The 23,360-nt window shown below is 37.6% G+C and overlaps 1 protein-coding gene across 4 annotated transcripts in view; it reads right to left on the bottom strand.

Moving 5' to 3' along the window:
• Positions 1-5,514: 5,514 nt before the first annotated feature.
• LOC126248351 (zinc finger Ran-binding domain-containing protein 2) overlaps positions 5,515-23,360 on the bottom strand; it is a 72,992-nt gene continuing 55,146 nt past the window's right edge. The window contains exons 5-8 of one of the 4 annotated variants that reach the window (XM_049949264.1): positions 18,067-18,189; positions 10,298-10,488; positions 10,138-10,216; positions 5,515-6,137 (exon numbers count right to left, since the gene is read on the bottom strand). In XM_049949264.1, coding sequence (XP_049805221.1) covers positions 10,171-10,216; positions 10,298-10,488; positions 18,067-18,189 — 360 coding nt within the window. In that variant the 3' untranslated portion in view covers positions 5,515-6,137; positions 10,138-10,170. The remainder of the gene's footprint in view (positions 6,138-10,137; positions 10,217-10,297; positions 10,489-18,066; positions 18,190-23,360) is intronic. The other 3 variants (XM_049949263.1, XM_049949262.1, XM_049949265.1) reach the window with 3 other exon arrangements.

Below are 23,360 nucleotides of genomic sequence, written 5' to 3'. Positions count from 1 at the left end.
AGGCACAGCAATATGTGATCAAGGGGGTAGATGCTCGAACCCCGACCAAAACAGTACACAATGAACTGGGAATATATTCACATAAATCAAATGAGTGAGTTTAGCATGGTTTGATCGGTCAAATCACGCAACCTGCTGAAGATGAAGTTATTTCTTATATGGTCGTAAATGTAGAGATCCACAACAAGCTGCCTCCCTCAGACCCAGTATTCATGCTTGAAACGGACCAAGAGTTGACTTGCAGCCCAGCCCATGTGCAATGAAACCAGATGTACTAGCACAAACAAAATCACTTGAGCTATCCTGCATTCCAATGCTAAGAAAGCCCCTGGTCCCAATGGCATTCAAAATGTGTCCTCCAGGAATTCACGCATAGAGCCATAGAATACACACATAACTAACGCCATCTTACAACACCAACACTTCCCTGACTTTTGGGAGTCGGCCAAGGTCCTAATGTTCAGGTAGCTAGGAAAAAACCACTTCCACCCACAAAATTACCGATCAATCAGTCTGCTGTGCTCTCTCAGCAACATTGGTGAGATAGGAATACTAAAACACATCACTAGGCACTGCAGCACCAATGACATTATAAGGCCACAGCAATTCGGCTTTGGGAATCACCACTCAACACAACAACAACTCCTCCATGTAGCTGAACATGTAACACATGGCTACAACACGAACAAAGTCACAGGGGCTGTGTTCTTGGACATCTAAACAGCTTTGACAATCTCTGGCACAACAGCCTCATATGCAAACTAAGCCATGCTGGTTTCCCCAATGGGCTCATATGTCTCATACTCTCATATCTCACGAACAAATGTTTCAACACTGGCATGCAGACAATCAATCAACACAACACAGTATCCAAGCTGGAGTACCCCAGGGAAACATGCTGGGGTCCATCTTGTTCAACCTCTACATTAGTGATCTCCCTGCTACGCAAAACATCACGTTGGGCATCTAAGCAGGTGACACGGCCATCCTTGTGCAAGATTGGAAACTGTAGAACATAAATTCACAATTACAGACAGCACTCAGAACTGCCGAGACTTGGTCAGAACAATGGAATATTAAAGTAAACATCGACAAATGTGAAGCAGTTCTGTTCACACGAAGACCAAAATTAGCGCACAAACATCAACATTATATGCAGGTAACTCTACGTGCATGCCCAATACATTTGTGAGAGAAAGTTAGATACCTTGGTGTCTGGCTGGGCTGCAAACTTACATGGAGGGACAACACAGTATACATCACCAATGGAGTGCACATGAGGCTAAAAAAAAAAAAAAAAAAAAAAAAACCTCTACCCAAGGCTCAACAGGTAAAGCACACTAAATAGGAGGGTATCAAGGTGCATATACATGACAATAATCAGACCAATGATGATGTACACAGCTCCCGTCTGGGGATATGCAGCTCCTACATGCATGCACTGCCTGCAGATCGTACAGAAGAAAGTGCTATGCATCATTAGCAATGTTCCACACTACACTCACACCGTGGATCTTCACAATGAATACCAGCTTGAAACCTTCAAGGAAGCATTCTAAAAACTCATCATATAACTATGTGGGAACTCTAGACACACTAAAAATCCTTTCATCCTATCTCTGGGGATCTATGATCACAACCATAGGTGGATGCATAAATGACCAAAGACACTACCAGCTAGGGTATAACCACTTATGGCAAACACACACACACACACACACACACACACACACACGTGCGCGACAACATCGGCAAGCCTCTGCATATCAGCAATACTGACTGGATATGCCAGCGACTATCACAACCAACCAACAGCCAACAGCAGGGAAGCCGACAAGCTCACGTACTAACACAGAAACATACCACCAACACTACCCTACACTATGAATCCAGTATATGACCTATCTGACACCTACTGATGATCAACCCAACTGTTACAGGTATGCTGATGCCCGTCGAGAAGTCAACACCGTTACCCAGCTGCAGCCGCCAAGTAACAATGCCTCACAACAAAGGTATCTGCCTGCATGATACCCACCACTAACTGCCTAAGCCTTGTGCATGACCTGTCACAGATAGAAACCAATCCACTACTGCTCTTACTACTTGACACTACTTTTGCAAAAGTTTTCTCCCTTGGCTCTTACCTTGGCCTTTTTTTTCCTCTGCCCTTCAAACCACTACCCTTCATCACAGAAGCCACTGCTCATTCATGTAAATCTTCTCAAAGCTTGTTATACGGTACAGAGACTAGTGTAGGTAAAGCAACACTACCACTGAGGGTTCAAAATGTGTGAAAAACATATCTGGACTGATGAGCTGTGATAAAAGCTAATGACAGTAAAAGTAAATACTACCTCCTTCCCAAAAAAGCACCATTCGGGCAGGTGGTGGAACTAGTTTGGAGTGGAGAATGTTTAGACATATTTCGAGCAAATGGTACAGGAATCTACTATATGATAATGTGCAGTTGTTTGTTCACACACAGCACCCTCTAGGCAACTTTTACTTTCAGCAAGACAGCAGAACAGCCCTGTTTTCATGCACAGTGTTAAAAAGGGTTGGTAAATATTCGAAAGGACATGAGCACACTTGTGTGACCCTCCCCCTCATTCCCCACTTTGTCAACTGATTTCCGTCACACTGAGCGCAAGTGGGATACCATTGTCTTCTAGATGTGCACATCTTGCATGCACCTGACCACTCTCTCTGTCTGTAGTAACGATCTGAGCAGCCACTGGTAAGAAATTCTCCTCCACATTTTAGGTGTCTCATTGAGTCTCAGTGTTTGTGTGCCACCACTGTCATCCAAGCAAGAAAGGATGATCTACAAAAGTAGGTATGCATCTATTATTCAACTGTTAATGAGTGTATCACTGAAGGTTCTAATGGCTCACCACATTTTAGACTGTGTTCCTGTAATATATGATCAAAGCAGCCATTTACTAGAAACAGCTTTTTTTATATTGTTTAGAAGTGTGAGTAGTATTGTTCGTTAGATGCATATCTCCATTGCCAATGCTGACACATCTATATGCTGTATGCTACATAAATCACCAATTAGTTTTTCAGAATGGGTAAAGGTAGCATATATTTATCATGAAAGTCTTTTCAACACGTACACATTCATTAGAAGTCTCACTAACAAGTCCAATACTACTAGGAAATATTAAGTTATATGTTGTGGAATTCAGCATAAGATGATATGATCTGCTGAATTCTCATCTGGATAAAAATATCTGAACAATTAGCCCTGCCTCACTACATAAGCCTCTCATACTGAATTGGATGAAAAACTATATACAATATAATCAGAACAAACACATCAATGGAAACGGTCAATGCACATTTCTTTCCAATATCACATTCCAATGATTAACAAGAAAAGTGTTATGATACTGATTGTGTCATTTGTGCAAAAGTGACATGAAATCCACTGAAATGTACACAATGGGCTCAGAAAGGAGTGAAGTGGTGAAAGCAGGATTCACTAGAGCATAATGAATATCACTATTCCTTCCAGTGCTATATTTTTCAATAGCACTGTTGTTCTAAAATTGGCTGGATTCCTATTTACAAATTTCTTCATAAGATAAAGGTGCTATTATACTGTTTGGTGTCATCTGAACTGTTTAAACAAATGTCTGCAAGATGATGTTTGAAACCCATACAGTGATTACTTTCTTCTGAGCAATAAATACATTTTGCTTTAGTTTAGAAACATACCAAAATATTACACTGAAGGATAGCAATGGATGAAACTATGTAACATTTAAGTTAACATACTCATTTCTGTTTTGATGAAAAATGGCTCTGAGCACTATGGGACTTAACATCTGTGGTCATCAGTCCCCTAGAACTTAGAACTAATTAAACCTAACTAACCTAAGGACATCACACACATCCATGCCCGAGGCAGGATTCGAACCTGCGACTGTAGTGGTCACGCGGTTCCAAACTGAAGCGCCTAGAACCGCACAGCCACACCGGCCGGCTCTGTTTTGATGAAGTCAACATTATTATCATCTGGTAAATGTTGCAGAACCTAACCTTTTGTAAAATCTAAAAGATGATTATCAAGTTTATTTCTCATGGATATGTAGCAGAACATTCTACCCTGGCTAATTACTTACACTATATTAACTGGCTAATGTCTTGTTTCTTTTTGCTTGTTTACAAAGTTTCACAAAATGTCTTTTCAGAACAGCGGCCAAGTCCATCTGCAGAAAATTATTTATCAAGTTTCACAAAACTGTCATTAACAATTTTCACAAAATAATAATTACTGATCTTCTATGTTAGGCCAAAATATGCTAACAATAGAACTAGCATCATCAGGAAAAATAACTAATTCTGTCTCTTGTTTCAAATAAGTCAATACGTCATTCACATGCAGAAAAATAACAGGGGAAATCTTTTTGGAACATCTTTTTAATTTCTTCTAGGTGGAAGAGATGGCCTATCAACAGGTTATTAGGTTTATATAGCACAGCTTTCCGCATCCATTTTCTTAGATAAGATGTAAATCAATCATTTTGTGCAATTAATACCATAGAAAACACACTTCCCTCATGCACAAACATTCTGAATAAGACAAACATCACCTACCAATACACTCTCGTTAAAACATTTAGTTCATGGCCAGTAAACGTTTATATAGCTGTCCTGGTAGAATAACCCTTTAAAAATTTAAAATGTAACTTGCTCAGCATTTCACTATCATAAAGGTGGGTAACAACCCTTGAACACATTACCTATGCAGAAAATTCTGTAGTTTGCTGGCTGAAGTTTGCATTTAACCTAAAAACAGATGTCTGCTGGAAGCTAACAGCAAGATGCATTCCTCTTCACATTATGGTGTTAGTCCTTCAGTACTCCCTAATAATACATATTCATAATAGTTACCACAGCCATAAAATCTCTCACACATTTATCTCTCCTTTCAGGTATAGGATAGTGAGTCTCATATACCCCAATCAGCTGGAGCAGCATCAATATGAAATTTTTACAGCTCCTATAGAGTCCATACAGCTGTGTTTCCATGTCTTGCAGCAAAATTGACCTGGGGTCTGTCATGCATCATGAAATTTCCACGAAACTTACATCTGTCTTTCACTAAGTGCTACTATTTGATACATTTCACACCTAACATTCAAATCATAACTGAAAGCTATCAAACACACATGCACATTAACATTACATTCCTGGATATGCTACAGTATTTTCATTATAATATTTAAAAGCTGTGAGCTTATTTAGTTCTAGCAAATAGCCAATCCTTAAATAACATAAGCAGGATTTTATTAAACAGAAAAACATTCACTACGTCTTTCAGGTATACTCCTGTAATCGAGACAATATCATTATTAACGATGATCCATGATCCATCTTCGATTCTCCTTATACTATGTACTACCCCAGATGACTACCTAATTTCAGAGATAAATTATCAGTATTATTCATTGTCAAATATTTTGACATTCCAACCACAAAGACTCCAATAATCAAAATACATTGTTTTCAATAACATTTTTATTGATTAACGAAAAGCTAAAAAATTAAAATGCAATAAGTATTGCTCAATATAACATTAACCCTTTACACATACATTTCCTGCAACAGCTCAAAGTAACTTACTCTGGACAACTGGGACGTCGGTAATGTTATGAAGAGATTAAATGTAACAGCCCACAGTAACCTTAGTAAAGGTCTAAAAAAGAATTTAAACCCTTAGTAAAGACAAAAAAGTTTTTTGTCTAACACACTGGTGATATTGTGATTAGAATCTTTTAAATGCTATAAAAAAGAAAACAATACATTTTATTTCATTTCAACAAAATTAAAAATCATAACATATCCTGTCACATAAAGAAAACAAACTAAACAATATATGCTCAGTAACTGCATTCAGTCAGCTGAATATATTCATGTTAACTCCTTCCCATATTAATTATAGCTAAGGAAATCACAATTCTCTGCAAGCCTATTATTTCTCAGTGAACGCATAAAGCCTTAAGCACTATATGTGAGGACTACCATATCATTACCAAGAAAGATGGATACTAATCGTGTACCAGAGGAGACCTGTAGTTCACTGTAAACACCATCATCTACGTGCAGCTCCATCTTAATGTTACCTGCAAAGAAAAAAATGTAATTGAACAACAATCTACTGATATTCATACACTATGTTATTTCCTTCAAGAGAAAAGAACTGTGAAAGAGAGAGCAGTGATATATGCTTGTCAGGATAATGACTAAAATATTCAGAAATATGAATAGAAACTGTGTTAGAGTGAGTATTTTGAGAGAGAAGAGCAAATACTGTGCAAAATAATTCTGTCTCAAATAGATACAGACTTCTCTTTCTAAGAAAAATTAATTGCTGTAAAACTTGGTTTACCACAATTATGTGAAAAGAATACCTCCAACTAAATGTTTATAAAACAAGGCATGATGTTGAACAACACCTATACAGTAGCTAGTGTTCTGCAGTACTCACCACTTCAACCAGGAACAACTTTGATGGATTTAAGAAACTAAATTAAGTGCAGCTGAAGTCAAAACAAACAACTCAGTTTATGATCTAAAAGAGGCTAACAGCTCTTAGTATATTTAATATTTCACTATGAGAATCATTAACAATGAATATTCCTGTTCAAATGTGAACCAGGATAAAAGATGCTAAAATACACTATTGTCCATAATTAAAGATATGGAACATATAAAAACAGGCAGTAGAAGGGGAAACAGAAAATCAAGGGTAAATATCTTTAGAAGCTTTTCTGTTGTATTCGTACCACATAAGGTAAGGTCATATTTCCTGCTTTATTTTGAAAAAAGAACTTAAGTATTTGGTAGTATCTCTAGCAATATAGCTATGGCTGAAATCTCATGGGAAGACACGCCACAGCACAGCAGTAGCATGAGCTTTCTAGGCCTGCACATCTCAACCTTGCAACAACACAACCACAATCTCCAAGTACTCTAGCAAGTTCCTGAACTGGGCTTCTGGTACATCGCAGGTTGCATGAAATTACCGATTCCCTTGGCTGGAATTTGAATGTTTCCCTCATGTTTTACAGTAAATGGCGTCTGCAATACTGAAAGTAATACAATACATATTTTTTAACTTTCAGTTAAGTAACTGCTGTAAACAACACAAAATTCTTTCCAATTACAGCATCTATTTCATTATTCTTATCATTGTGTAAGTAATGCAAAAAGAATTTTAAATATACTCTGAAGTTTCTATCCAGATGAAATCACAGAAACACACAAATATTTCAGCAGCATACTGTAATAGCATCATCAGTTTATTGGATGCACTGCACATAAAACACCCGTTTGTTGCCACATAGTATGTTGGTGAAATGTCTTGCAATTTCTACAGTTTCATCTTGTTGAACATTTGAAAGCTATTGGCCCTGTGATGACTGCATATTGCTTCCATTTAGATAATGCAATTCTATGAATGGAATTAAAGAAAGAAAAAGTTTCTTTCACTACCATAAGCAGTTATTACATTTTTATGTCAGTGACACACCTGTAATAAAGCAACTTTAAATTGCTTTCCTAACTGATAGGCTGGACATTGATTCATTTCAATTTGATATCTATCCAAAAGCTAGCAAGTTTTAATTTTTGTTAGCTAGTTTTCTTTGTTTTTTGTGTACACCTGTCAACAACTCCATGCTTCTGCTTTTCAATGAATGGTCTCCTTTGCTCCTAAAGTATTTATATTCCACCAGAACTTCCCTACTGTAATTAAAACTCAACATTTGCTTAAGGTATATTAGGTACAGCAGCATGATGTTACAGCAAGTTTTCAGCCTGCATTGAGAAGATGTTTGCCAAAACTTTAATCACTCTTTATTAGGTGGTTGGAGAGGGAAATTACTAATATCAAAAGTTACAGAATAGAACATGTAGCATACAAAATTCATTAAGGCAGAATCATCTCCTACTCAGTGAACCCTTTCATAAGCCACTGCAATTTATTTACCCCTTTTTTGTTAAATAATGAAGGAACTTCCTGCACAGGACTTGCTTTTTCCTCAACAATGCAGAATTTTTTTAACTATTAGCCAAATGTGCATCAATGACAGATTTTTCAATGCACAATTGAGTGCCAAAACTACAGTGAGGTAACTGGAGTAAACAGATATCAAATGTAACATGCTTGTTTCCAAACAACACAAAAGTAACTTTAATTTTTTTACTAATAAAATGATATAAGTAATCCAATAGTTTAATTACCGAGTTGTGGAGAGTCACATAACCAAGGCAGAACTTCTGCCTGCTAGCTTTCCAATGAACCTTATAATGTTCTCAGCACTGTTTATGTGCCAACTGATGACTTTGCAATTTGACTATTTGGTGAATTGCTACCTTTATTTCTTAAATTATTTATATCCCATGAAGGATTTTCCATTACCATTTTTAGATTACAATTTTGTTTACTTTTGTGTGTGCACTTACATAAACATTTTGAACTTAACAATACCATGTAGCTTTTGCTTCTTATTGATGTAATTAATGTAATTTTTCAAATGCATTTTGATTTTTGTACTGGACTCAATTATGTTTCAAAGTATCAGCAGATTTTGTACTTTTCTGGAACAATATTACAGGTGTTCATTTTTTATTAATAATATACAGTAAGAGTGAATGTGTGTGCGCGTGCGAGAGAGAGAGAGAGAGAGAGAGAGAGAGAGAGAGAGAGAGGAAAGGAGGGGGGATTTAGAATTTAAGCAGCTCTATTATTTCAGTAATAGGTTTTGCTGTGTCATCTTACTAGTGGATTTATTAAGCTTAACATAGTGACGATATGGCTGTTCTTTGCTGTACACTATTGCGTACTCTAAATAATTACACACTTATTTGCAGTAGTAGCAGGCATGTGAAACAAATAACCCAATTTTCCACATTTTGATGACAAAATCTGAGAATCTAGCCACTTATCACTGCCGTGATGTTAGCTATATTTTATGTAACTTTAACTACTACCTAGCCATCGAAATAAAGAAAATCTCTCTTGTACTTAAAACAGATATTTCAGCTACATATAATGTTAGCATTTCACAAATATTTTGAAATATAATGCCTAATGGCAAGCAAAGTGGGACAAATTATTCTCTGTGTAATTATTTACAAAGTTCTATACTACATTCTCCTCTTTATTACAACTGTAGCAGATTCTCCTGCTCCACCTCCACCTCCTCCTCCTCCTGTTCTTTCTCCTCCACCTTTTTCCCCATTAATTTAAGGGGTCAGCATCGTTATATAGGTTGAAGCAATATTACTGTAAGTGCATGGCCAGATAACCTTCCTAATGCCACCACTCCACCCAGGACAGAATTTTGTGTATGCAATCTGTCAATGTCTAGAGTAAATCGATGTTCAAGAGTGACAATAGTTTTCTAAATGTTTGCTTAGTGTGTGGATGAGGCAGGATATAGGTGATGTTTGTACCAGACTGGTATTCACCAAGTTGGATGTGGGAAACCACACAAAAACCCCTTCCCTGCTGGCCAGCTCACCAGCCCTCATCGCTAATCTGCGAGGCAGATTCGATCTGGGGCAGGTTCACCTCCCTGCACCCTGGAAGCAGTACATTACTGCTCAGCTATTCAGATGGGTCCATTTGTAGTAGATTAACTGGCCATTTTTTTCCTTTCTTTCTGCTATACTAGGAACAACCCTTTTTACAATAAAATTTTAATAACTGTGTTCACAAGTGCTAAGTGAAGAAAATAACTTTCTTTTTCACTGGCACTCAAAATGTTCTTTGGCAAATGGCAAAATCCTTGAGCAGTTGGAGATCAGTGGTAGACAAACATTTTTAAGTAAGTAAAAAGTAAATATTGTACATTGCTATTTGAAAAATTCCACCAGACAAGCAATGAAAATTAATATAAAATCAGAAAAAAAATCAGGGGCAAGTAAGCACATATGTCAAAATCAGCATCCCCCGAAAGTAATACAGCACCTCTAGTACATGTATGTATTACTGAAGAGATGATTGTTGTGACAATCAACATGACAATAGCTAATCCAGAATCTGAGACAGCTGCAGTTCTGCAAATTGTGTATTTTAAATGTATGTAAGGATGTAGATATCGACCTTGTGCATACCCATTACCACCTGTTTACCTGAACCTGAATGTATTACGAGCTGTTTCCTCGTTTTCCACTTCCAGATGAATGTGACGAGCTGTAAAGGAAAGCCATATAGTTTATATTATAGAATCAAAGGTTCATTTTTCCACTTTGCAATATATCCACACAGAATTACCTTGAACTTGATCTTGATTTAGCTTTGTGGCTCTTTCCCTCATTTGTGGGAGATCTGGAACGGGAACGTGACTTTGAATGACCCCGCCTAGTTTTTGGGCGATTTTCTTTGTCCTTTTTTTGTTGTTCAGAATCAGCATCACTGTCATCACCCCAACCAACTAAGTCATATTTGGACAGATCAGCATCATCCTATAATAGAACAGGACACTTAAAACATTTGAAATATCTAATTTTCATGCAGCCATGGGACAAATGTTAAAGGTATGAAAATAAATGGCTCCTACTGCCTTCTGTTTTACTAAAAATAATAATGGCAAGAAATTAAGATGCATTTAATGACATTATTCTGAGAAGATTAAAGATTACTCATTTTACTGGTCAAATCCCATATCATGAGTGATCCTTGGTTGAATAAAGATAATAAAATAAAATAAATCATTAAAACAAATACTTCCTTAAGATATTCCACAGTGGCAATATATTATCACAAAGTTGATTGTGTCATTGTCATTACGTATAGTCATATTTATGATAATGACATTTTTTATACAAGCATTACCTATAATGATGAAATATCCTGCCAAGTGATCAGTCATATGAGCAAAACTAGCAGATAATAGACATTATTATGTGAACAATAGCTTTGTGTGGCTTATTCGGACTTTTTCAGATACATTCCAGATGCAGACCACTGTCTGCATAAAATTTCCCTACTTTCTTCCACCACAAATTGCTGTGGCCACACTGAAATTTCCTTTAACAAAAAGGAAACTTCCAGGCACAGTCCCACACTACGTGATCTACATATTCTTGAGTTTCCTTTACAAATATGACACTGTTTAAGAATTATCACATATAACAATTGGTGTACAATTTTTTAATACCGCTATAGTTACTTTTTATAGAGTTTGTTATATTCACCTTTCACTTTTATACTAAATTTCATTTCTTCAAAATACTTTCCAATGGTTTATTATAACTATATTAGGCCTTTCTGGTTGTTTCCCTTGACTGGTCAACAGTTAACAGAACAGTGTGCCAACATTAGCATAAAATGCCTTTGACACATTAATCTTCTATTATTTATGCCAACATATATGCATCAACTGACTGACTAAGAAGAGCTATGTTCTTTGCATATTTCACATCATCAACGTTTATATGCACCGTGTCCATTCATACTGATAAACATGAGCTTTAAATAAAGATCAGGAGGCAATGAATTGCTGTCTGTTACCTCGAAAAGGGAGTAGCGCTCTTTCATTTCAGCAAAAATTGACATTACAAACAAGTTCCTCTTTGAAACTCCCTACTAGATTAAAACTGTGTGCTGGATTGTGGATCAGAACTGGAACCTTGCCTCTTACCAACATAACCTTCCACCTTTATACACTGACTCCATACTAATTACAACAAAAAGATAAGCATATGCAATATCCACAACTATACTTTATTCAGAACAATATTCACAACGGCATTGTGTGTGCAATTTCAGCGAACATTCTTGTGATATTAATAAAAAAGGACTGCACTGATACTAAAATAATAATAATTAATTATTATTAGTGAAATAATTTAATTTTCTGTGAAAATTATACCTCAGACAATACTCATGGAAAAGATAATGGAAATCTTCATCTTTTGTTACCTATGATACTTCTAGAACAATCTTTCTTCTTGTTCGAACTATTGTAGTGATCCGACGCGATTGATGACTTGTAGAACTGAGGTCGGTAAAAAACTGTATTATGTTGCTAAGTAATATTTGAAAAATAGAGTTTCTGTGTCATTGAAATCAATACATGTGTTTGAACTTTTATTTTAATATGATTCTTGTCCTACATAAATGTTAAGTTTTCTGTTAAGCTACAATGGAGCGCAGCCATTAGCGCCATTGATCTACAGTGTGGATTATTGGTAAAGTCCTCAATAATGAGTGATTAACATGGAGAAATACTTTTAAATGTTAATGAATACAGTTAATGTGTGCCTCTCAAATCAACAAAGTTCTTCTGAAATTAATGAGATGGATAGCTAAAATGACCATTAATGATGTCAGCCTTGGATAGAAAAAGTACACGAAAGGATAAAACCCGCTCCAAAGGAAGGAAAAACAACATAAAGTGGGGAGGGGGGAGGGGAGTATGGAGGCAGGGAACATCCCAAAGCCCTCTGGGGCATATAAAGTGGTTAGAGCCTGATGTTCCTTGTCTGACTGGCAGGTTCTTGGTCATTATGAAAGTCTAGTGAAATAGTTAGGTCAATAAAATGGTGGAGCACATAAAGTAACACCCTTAGATTAAAATGATGAGAGATGTAGAATGATAAATGAATTACAAGGTGGGATCAGGCCAACCTACCACCCACAGGCAGCCCAAGATACTCTGGGGGTGGGGGCTGAGACTACAGCAGTTGGTGATCAGCTACCCCACACCCATGTACTGGTAAAGGCCATATTATCTGATCTCGAAATAAAATTGTACAAGCCACACTATTGGATAAGGTGTAAAATCAGGTTTGATGGTTTGAAATCAATAGGTAATATTGAGGGTAATAAGTCAGCTAGCTCAGTGTTTGCTTTATAGTGGTAAAAGTGGGTCTCTTATTTAAATGTGCACCAGTGATATAGGACCACTGGAACTACAATGACACAGAGTGGCTTGTTTAATAATGTATGCCTGGGTCAGTCAAGGGCGGTCAGTGTGGAGTTGGCAGTGAACTGTAGAATCTTGGCAGGACATTCTGCATGAATACATCCATGCAGTTAGTCAGGTCCTGGTATCTTTCATTATAGGGCACCCATTTTAGTAGCCTCCTTGGCCAAATAATCTGTGAATTCGATTCCTAATATTCTGACTTTGTTAGGGGTACAGATATATATAATCAGTTTTTTGATATTTTGGAACTCAAATACAAGGTCTTGACTGGAGAAAACCAGAACATGTCAGGGGTATTGATTATGACTTGTAAGCTGCTCACGCGGTCACAGAAAATTGCAAAAGACTCGTGTGAGCAGGTACAAATGTATCTAAGAGCTCACAAAATAAGACTACTACTTCTGCAATAAAAACACTGTTACTTCTGTGGTAGTGCATGTTGTTCACTGCCACCCTAGTGTGTGAAGGCATAACCCATTGGCCATTGACACATGACCCATCATAATAGATTTGCAAACATCCTGGAATGTTTCACCATAAAAGACACTCGCTATATCCGTTGGCCCTGAAGGATGGATTTAGACAAAGTTGTGGGGAACAGATCTTCCCAGGGGGGTGTTCACGAGAAAGATCATGAGAGAAGGTTCACAGAAATGTCACATATAGCTAAGAGAACATAGATTGTAGATACACCAGACCGAGGGCATTTCTGTGAAGGTCCCGTCCTTCTATCCAGGAACACCATTTGTGATTGTGGCAACCCTCATTACAAGTGTTTTGGAAGTAGTGCACTAGAAACTAATAGTAACAGGTCAAGATTGGGCTTTCCTTATGAGGCCCTGTAGTTGGCTGGAACTTACAATGAAGAACTGTGACACATGCCGAAGTTTTACAGGTGTAGGGAATGTGAAACTGTAGGGCCCATGGCTTCTGTAAGTTCATCAATTGCTATTAGGAAAAATGTTACTTTTATTTGTGAGACTCCATTTTTCTGGGTATAGGGAAGATTTTGAGAAGTGCCTACTTGATCACGGGAGGACCAATAAGAGAAAAATTTCCACACAAAAATTGGGAGGGCACGTATAAAGCCCCACCCATATATAGTAGCAAGAATAGGGTGCTGTATTACATTTGTCACAATTTGGAGTGAAGAAAAACACTAATACTGAGATGTTAGTAATGAGTGAACACCATTCTGATAGTGGATTTCAAGTGAATTAGGTGGCTGTTGGTATATTGGCTCTACCAAAATCCACTTTCATATTTGGTTATACAATAAAACCCTTTGTTAATGCACCTCTGGGGACCCAAATATTTTTTCCATACATGGAAGTTTTGCGTAGGTATACAAAAACGTTGACTCAGAATCATAACTCAAGGATTCACTGTCACTGTTGTTGTCCTCCCCCCCCCCCCCCTCCACACAACAACAACAACAACAACAACCACCACCACCACCTCCACCTTACTTTTCCTTAACGAGCATACCACACATCATTCATAAATGCATGTTGGAAAGTAATGCCTCTCAATTTTTTATTCTGGCCTCAATATCGGCTGAGGTATTACATGTTATGCATATTACTAGGCTGTCTTTATTGCTTCAATGATACAAGTTGTAATCCTTTGGCATTAGAGGGCTCTGATTTGTAGCATGTAACATGGTGGCGTGTAATATAAGTATGTCAGTGCATGAGAAACACTATGTTACAATCAAGTTCCAACCATTGAAAACTGAAAGCATGAATTCAAAGAGTACATCCATGTGTGGAGCACCCTCTCCTTCAGCACACAATGACAGACAAATTAGAAGCACTGCGACATCTGCAACAATCGAAAGCCTTGCGTTCACAGTCACTGATAATCCTCCATACTTGGCCCCATCTGATTTTCATCCGTTTCCAAAACTTAAAGAACACCTTCGTGGACTTCATTTTGATAGTGATAAAGTGGTACAGGTAAGGTTGTGGCTCCATCAGCAAAGTCAAACATTCTACAGTGAAGGCATCAACAAACTGGTCTCTCGTTTGGTGAAATGTATTTGTCACCAGAGTGATTATGTTAAGAAAAAATGAAGATTTTGGATGGTTTGTTTTATTTAAAATGCTTTTAAGAGCTTTGACATAAAAAAATTAGAGACATTACTTTTCAGACTATCCTCGTACATCGATCTTGTGTGTGGAAGTCAGAACTTTGTCATCACAAGAAACAAAATCCTGGAAATGCAGTTTCAGGAACACCCGGGATTCTACTCCATTCTTTCTGGACCAATGTTGTCCTCGACAGCAACTGATGTAGCACAACCAGCCTTCATGAAACAATTTGACACAGTCTGTTGTTTTATACAGCAACAGCAGCAACAACAACAACAACAACAACAACAACAACAACAACAACAAACAAGCACAGCCTGTAGAATGTCGAGTCATCACTTCCTTACTTTCAAGGGATTGAATTTACTTCTGGACATTTGCTACTCCGTATTTGGCTTTAACAGTGTATTATGCCTAGGTCAAGAGGCTACAGATAACTTGTGCTGTTTGGTGGAAGGAACACAACATTTACAGTCCTTGGAATGTACAGGCCATCATTCAATAATAAGTACTATTTTTCTTCCTGTTGCACCCCCTTTGGCATCTAAAAGCCTTCTGACGTCTTCTGGGCAAAGCTGTTGTACTCTAAAGTACAAGGTAGCATTTTTACATTTATAAAACAACTGCGAGTTTTGAATTTTTCTATTACTAGCAGACACAACATTTCACATCACTAGTTACACATAATAGCAGTCACACTTTCTTTTCTTTTTTCACCTCTGACATTTTTCTCGCTGAACAGAATACATTTTGCAGGAAGTAAATAGCGAAAGACACCTGTTTCACCTGCGTTGAAATTGGCTGGGCTTATAACCCTATATCAATTGTGGCAATGTCATTTTCTTCCAACTTTCTATTTCCACAGACTCACTTTCTCCACTTTCACTCTGAAATGCGAGATTATCATGCTTTTTACAATGCTCTAACCAGTCATTTGGTGCACTGAAATTTTCAACATGCATCTTTAGGATGATTTCATGAGCCTTCTTGTGCAGCATGTTTCTGCTGATATGAATGCTGCCACTCCTCATTCCTTGAGACCATAAAAAAAAAAAAAAAAAAAAAAAAAAAAAAAAAAAAATTCCAAATCACAGAATGCTAACACTCGAATGTTCTTCCTTCTGCATCCAGAGGAACCACTAACTTCTGCATTTAACAATGCTTCATTGCTGCTCGAGTAGGCCACTGAACAAAGATGGTACCAAATCTTACTTTTTTGCCATGTCCAAAACTTTTACGTACGAATGTCTTCATTACCATGGAAGATCAGCTTTTGCTAAATTGTATGCTTTCTACATTTACATGCAGTAAATACATAAACGTAAAGCATACAATTAAAATATAGATGTGTGTTGACCAAAAAGAATCGATTACCATATGACACCATCACACAACTTGAAGTACAAGCTGTGTAAAAATGAAAGGAATCGGAAACTCATTTGGTCATGTTAGGAAATGCATAAAAAATGGATTTTTATTTGCAGAATGTTTTGTGTGTATTGCTTAAAAGTTGACACTTTCTTAAAGCTGGGTTCATTAAAAGCAGGTAGGAGTAAAATCATTCTGATGGGAGTTCTGCATGGTGATTCGAGCACCACTATTCGATTGTGAGTTGAGCCTCTTAACCACTGCATTAACCTCACAAAATCTCATTTCCATCACATTCCCCTTTTCTCATCAAGCTCTCTCCATAAATAACTATAAATAACCTCAATAACCCTTCTGCTCTCATTATGTGAGCGTAACACTTGAGTTTATGGCCAACTCTCACTGTCCACTTCACAGGCTCACACATCACTACTGACAATATCATATGACAATCCGAATCCGAATCTCTATTGCCAGCAAAATGTGTGTACTTCTGGGTGTGAAACAAATTTGCAGCATAGCCATTCTGTGACGAATCACATATCTGGATGCTATTGCTAAAATCACTGCTGCCCTGATTATCTGGTCCCAAGAAAATATAACCAAATGTTACCTGTACAACTTTGAACTAATTTGAAGATTCTGACCTTCATTTCCAGGTCACCTTTAACTCTCAACCTTCATATTTAATATAAACCCTTCCAGATGGATCTTAATTTCAGCCAGAGATGTGTTGGTGTCTGCATACTGAGAACTGTTAATGTTCTTGCCTACAATTTTTTAATCCTCTTCTGATAAATTTCACATGCTTTCTCTCGGAGGGGGGGGGGGGGGGGGGGGGAGTCGAAATATTGATGCACACCCAAATTTGTATCTAAAGACAGCAAGATATTTTTCCAGGCAGTTACCATGTCTTTGTTTACAAATGTGGCCTAACCAAAGATATCTTGTTAAACAATTTCAGCACATCCCTTAAACCTACAAAACCAACCAGTAAATGCAATAAAACTTTATCTTTTCATCTTTCTCTCACTTTCTAGAGCCATTGCAAGAATTACTGGTCCTTTTACAGGAATGGACACATCTACTGAATTAAAACATTTTGCACGTCAGCACTTATTCCAGCTTTCATTTTCTGGTGTTTCTTTGTCCCTTTACAAGTAATTTGTTCAAGGTCTTTCCACTTACTAACAAAAATAGAAACAATGCCCCATCAGAGGGCAGTACATCTTATGAAGCAGAGTTACACATTAAACAGGAAATTCTTTATACAGTATACTCTTGTATGGAAGTTCTTGGGTGACTGGAGTCAAGGATCATTTTACACAGGAAAGCATTTTAGGAAGGAAGATTAGGTTTAACGTCCCATCAACATTGAGGTCATTAGAGATGGCGAATGGTCTCAGATTGGGTCAAGGAAGGGGAAGGAAATTGTCCATGCCCTTTCAAAGGAACCATCCCAGCATTTGCCTTGAGTGACCTAAGGATACCACGGAAAACCTAAATCTGGATGGTCAGATGCAGGATTGAACCACAGTCCTCCCGAATGTGGGTCCTGTGTGCAAACAACTGAGCCACCCTGCTTCGTAAAGCATTTTAGACACAGGCATCTTAATAAATGTATAACCTAAATTTTTTATTTAGCGTACATCATCCTCTTCCTCATCATCCTCTTCTTCATCTTCTTCATCACGGTCTACATCCAGTTTTGCTACTCTGCGTGGTTTTTCTGGAACTGACTCTCCATTCTTTTTCTTCTTTTTTCTTCCAAACTGCAAGAACACAACACACAAAATCAAGTAAGAATAAAGTAACTTCATTCTATCTTTGATGATGGGGTAATCAGTGACATTAGCTTAGTATTGGCCATGTTCACATGACTTAAGCTATGTTACAGGAGCGAGTCAGAAATCTTTTTTCCAAAATACTGTCTGTGATTTTGTCTCTGTATGTACACTTGCCATACAAGTGAATCCGTAAATGAATGCAAACACACGTATATCCCAATGCTTACACTGTTTTGCCAAACAATTTGTTAAATATTTGAACGATTTTCAGGTATGTTCAGTTTATTCTATTTGTCAATCATGGTATAATACATTAGTGTGAATGGTAACCTATTTTCATGCCATAGCATCTATTAAATTTTATGTTATGCAGAAAATCCAATGTGAATATTTCAATGTATCAACAGAAGTTCCTGATATTACTTAAACTTCATAACATACTGTAAAAGAAACAATAACATAATTGTTGATTAAATATGTGCTTATAACAGCAAATCCAAGTTACTAATAATGTGTTCAGGGTTTTCTCACTCCAGTGAGATAACTATGGTCATTATTACTTTACAATTCCTAATTTCACATACGACAAGGCAAATAAAATCTTCACAAAAATATATAACAAATGAATTAAAAGTAATTTGAGTAAGGTACCACATCATAATGTGAAAAACTATACTGGAGAAACCAACATTTTGTCCACTGTTTCAGTGACCTCCTCCTAAGTTTACTGCCACCAGGTTTTTCGAGTATAGTTTGTTTGTTGTTGTGTCCCCCCCCCCCCCTTTTCACATTATGATAAAGTACCATACTCAGAAAACTTTTGTAAACTGACTTTAGCTGTGGAAGCCTATGCAAATATAACATGTTTATGGGGTAATATGTGCTGGCCAAACTGTAATACTTTACATACAGCAAACATTAAAGTTTCAAATAAACTAAGATAACTACTACACAAGATACCAATGTATGCTGAAGGGGAAGTGTATTTCACTAACTGGGGGGCACAGCCACCTAGCCTCTAAAGTTATTTTAATCACCTTTAATTTATGTACATACACAGCTATTAATATTCTAGTAAAAAAATAAACAGAAAGAGGACCCACACTCAGAATGACATCAAATTTGAACAGAATATTACCAAATAAAGGGGAAATGGTATGGAAACAAATTTAATGGAAATCTTACCACTAGATGGCAGTTGTCCAGAATATGCACAATATAAGACGTGAGGTACACAGTTGTCCCTCAGTTCACGTCTGAGACACTCGTCATGACTGTCTCACTGCCAAAATTGTGTGCTGCTGGTACAGCCGTTTTAAAAGAATGTTGACTGTGGAAAAGTAGTTCTGCAGAAGTTTTGGACACACAACAGTATGAAAAAAAGTATTGGTCTAATATCTGTCGGAGAAAATGATGAAATTCGGAAAGACAGGTCTTTTCTAGTGCAATTTAGCAGAGGGAGGAAAATAATTGATCCAACATCAGTAGAAGATGTAGCCACAGCACTGCAGCAGGGATCGAGCAATGGTTTGCAGACATGCACTGGACGAGGAACAGCCTGAACTTTGGATGCGCCTGTGAGCAAGGTGCATAATATTCTGCAAAACATCCTGTATTGTTAGCCATACATAATTACCCATGTTCACGAGTTGCTTCATGCTGACCTGCCACTAAGACAAACATTTATCCTAGAATTTCTTGCTTGCACGGAAGTGAACAATGAATGGCCATGGAACATTCTGTAGACAGATAAAGCCAATTTTTATCTCAAGAGGCAACACACAGAACTCCAGAATATGGGCAACAGAAAATCTGTTCGCCCATCAGCTGGTGCTGCTTCATTCTGCAAAGGCGACTGTGGTGCGGGCTGACGGCATAGTTTATTGTAGGACCATATTTTTTCGAGGAGATGGGTCCCATGGATCCAGTGGCCTGTACCGTCACTCGTAACTGTTAAGAGTCTTTAGCGCACCAGTGTCATTCCAACCCTTCACAGCATGGCTGTGTGGGCAGGGCCATTTTTATACAAGATGGTGCTCCTCTGCACAATGCACAGCCAGCAACGCAGCTGCTGCACAAGCATTTTGGAAATGCTAGAATTATCAGCCGTTATTTCCCTACAGCCTGGCTGTCCAGATCACCTGATCATAACTGCACGACTTCTGGCTGTGGGTTTATCTGAAAGGTGCTGTGTTCACTGCTCTGATTGCTGAATTGAAGGCACATACTGTGCAACGCATTCCAAATGTAACTCCTGAATACACTATGACCTGTTGTAGACCACTGTTTCTTGATTTAAACTTGGGGCAGAAAATGGTGGACAGCATATTGAAAATATCTTGTGCCAGTCTCACGACAATTAAAAACCATTGTCATTGTTGCTTTTTATGCGGGTTTTGGCCTCAGGAAAATTAAAAATCAATTTTTTCCATTTAATATGACATGACCTAACTAACAGTGCCACAATTGTCAAATGCCAAATTCCTGTGGTCATGCACATTGCACAGTATGGGTGGTTTAACGAGCAACTCACACCATAGCCATCATATTGTGAGTCATCTGTCATTTGTAGCCAAACCCATTTACATTATGAAGCTTACAGCACCATTTAGTGGTAAAGTTTTCATTAATTTTTTTTGTTCCCATAACATTCAAATGTGGCAGGCAAGTTTGTATGCCAGTTTCATTGAAAATAAGATTATTTCTGTAATTAGAGGATTACATCGGACCAGATACCATAGGAATGTCATACAGAAACGCAGTGACTGTAAATTCTTGTCTCCAATAACCTCATTTCCTTTTCCATTTAACGCAGTGATGGCCTCACTTGTTTGCAGACAATTTTTGTTTGCGTGAGAAGGCACAGACATTGGATGTGAGACAGGAAGGACAGGGGATGAGATGAAAAAATAGGTCTTTGCAGAGAGAGGATGCCAGTGGGTCAGGTGTTGACTTCACGGAAGTGAGGATGCCAGAGTATGGCATGGGTGGCAGCTACCTCCCCTTGCCCAACAGCCGTAAAGGAGAGCACTGTATTTTCATGCTTTTCAGAGGGCCTTTGTAGATAGCCATCTGACACTGTTTGGAAGAAAACACGGCCTGCAGAAATAATGGTTTAGCCACGTAGGATGCTCTCAGAATTTGGGTAGATTGTGATGTGTTATATCTGGCAGGATGCCATATGTACAAAAAGCCTCAATATTGGATCACTGTTTTCTGCATTTTTTGCTATTGATGAGAATGCATGGTTTGGCAGTAAAAGGTAGCTGGACATAAGAATCTACCAAAAAGTTGAGACTTCAAAAGATATGGAAGTGTTCGGACGTAAGACATGGTAGAGTTCGCACCGAGATTTATATGAGCAGACGTAACCAGCATGGATCTTTAGTTATTACAGACATTGATCTGTGTGCACCCTGTGCATGTCAGCTACACATGTAGCAGCAGATCACCACACCTTAGCAGATGAGCAGGGAATGCAGTCACAGCAGTAGCAGTGCACCCTCACTTTCAATTGAGAGTTATTCACACAATGGTAGCATTCATCACGGCATTTGTGCGTCATTACAGTGAGCATATATAGTACTGGTGTGTTAGCATTTCCTTGGGCCAAACTGGCATTTCTGTACAAGAACCTGTCTCAGATTCAATCTAGGCTTGTTGAATTTGACCATTTCGCAGTTAGTCACCTCGTCTACAGTCACTGTTTTCCATGTAGAATTCACAAGCTTTGCAATTCACTTTTTGATTGATATTACCACCAGCAGGGTCTACTTTTTTGTTCTGCTGAGTAACATCACTAATCAATTAAAGCCACTAATTCAATTTCAAAGATTTGTGTTTGTAAATCATTGCACATTCTTATAATTCATGCATGTGATTGATGTTTTTAGTGAATAAAACATGGGTTTAAATGACTTACTATTTCTATTAGACACCTTTCCATTAAATTAGTAATTCTCTGTGTAGATCTCTACTTTAGGATCTACAGTTTGGGCCATTAAATGTTAGTGTCATACAATTAAATTATACACATTAAACTCACATTAAGTGTTAAGGGCATGGTCCCATTCACAATTTTCTGAGGTAGGATAACTTTCAACGGTCAGGGATTTTGCAACATTTCCCCTACTTCGATAACATTCCATTCAAACTTGACGTCATTCTGAGCTGTGGTTATTTTTTTATACAGCATTTTGAAACTGGAACTCTAATTATAATCACCCTAAATATCTCACAAGTGACCCCACTCTGGCTTCACAAAGGTAGCACAATCTGTGGCTAGACAGCTTGTCTGACATAGTGGCAATAAATTATATACACATACCTTCCTCATGAATTGTTCTGTCAATTAGTGGAAACTGTATCAAAATCCATACAGTAGTTTCTAAGATCAGCCTTCACTTATGGAGAGAAAACGTGATATGCCAAATGGTTCAGCGTGTACAAGTCAGGCCAGAAGTCTGAGATCTAGAATTCAACCCTCTGTAGGTCTTATCTTTTTAACACTGAACACTTCTTGCACATCTGGAAATGCTGTACACATGTGGAAAATGCCATGTTAACAAAGGGAATAAATTTCCATTAGGAATTAGTGATCACTGAGAATATTTTATACATAAAACCATCTAGATTGCTTAATATATTTCTTTACTTTTTATGCTGTTTTGTCTACTACCATCATTAGATTAAAACTCAGAACTTCTAAAACATGAACCTTCTTTATTTTGCACATCTTAAGTTTTGATCAGATGACAACAGTAGCTGAAACAGCATACAAAATAAAGAAATATATTGAGCGATGTTGTGAGTTTTTATTAACAAAAAATGCCTTTTTCCACTATGGTTTTAGAGTCAGTAGTGGCACTAGGCAGAAACTTCACTTCAGCAATGAATCAGCTTTGCGAGGCCCGTTTCACTTTCCAGTCAGAAAGAAAATTGTTTTTAGTTTTTATTTCTGTGACAATGATTTTATATCAGCTGGTCTGCCTCATGTAACGTTATATCGAAATGATTTATACATGTTAAGCTACATTCAGGTATATGGTACTGTACTAAGAGTAATGTATATAGTGTATCTCATGTAAGCCCTCCCTCAAACCTGTCATGTTGCATCTTCAAAGATCTGATGATGGCGCCTTTTTGAAACCGGTCCT

Source organism: Schistocerca nitens, chromosome 3, assembly GCF_023898315.1.
Source record: "Schistocerca nitens isolate TAMUIC-IGC-003100 chromosome 3, iqSchNite1.1, whole genome shotgun sequence".
Lineage (NCBI taxonomy): Eukaryota > Metazoa > Arthropoda > Insecta > Orthoptera > Acrididae > Schistocerca > Schistocerca nitens.
This window is presented reverse-complemented; position numbering and strand designations above follow the sequence as displayed.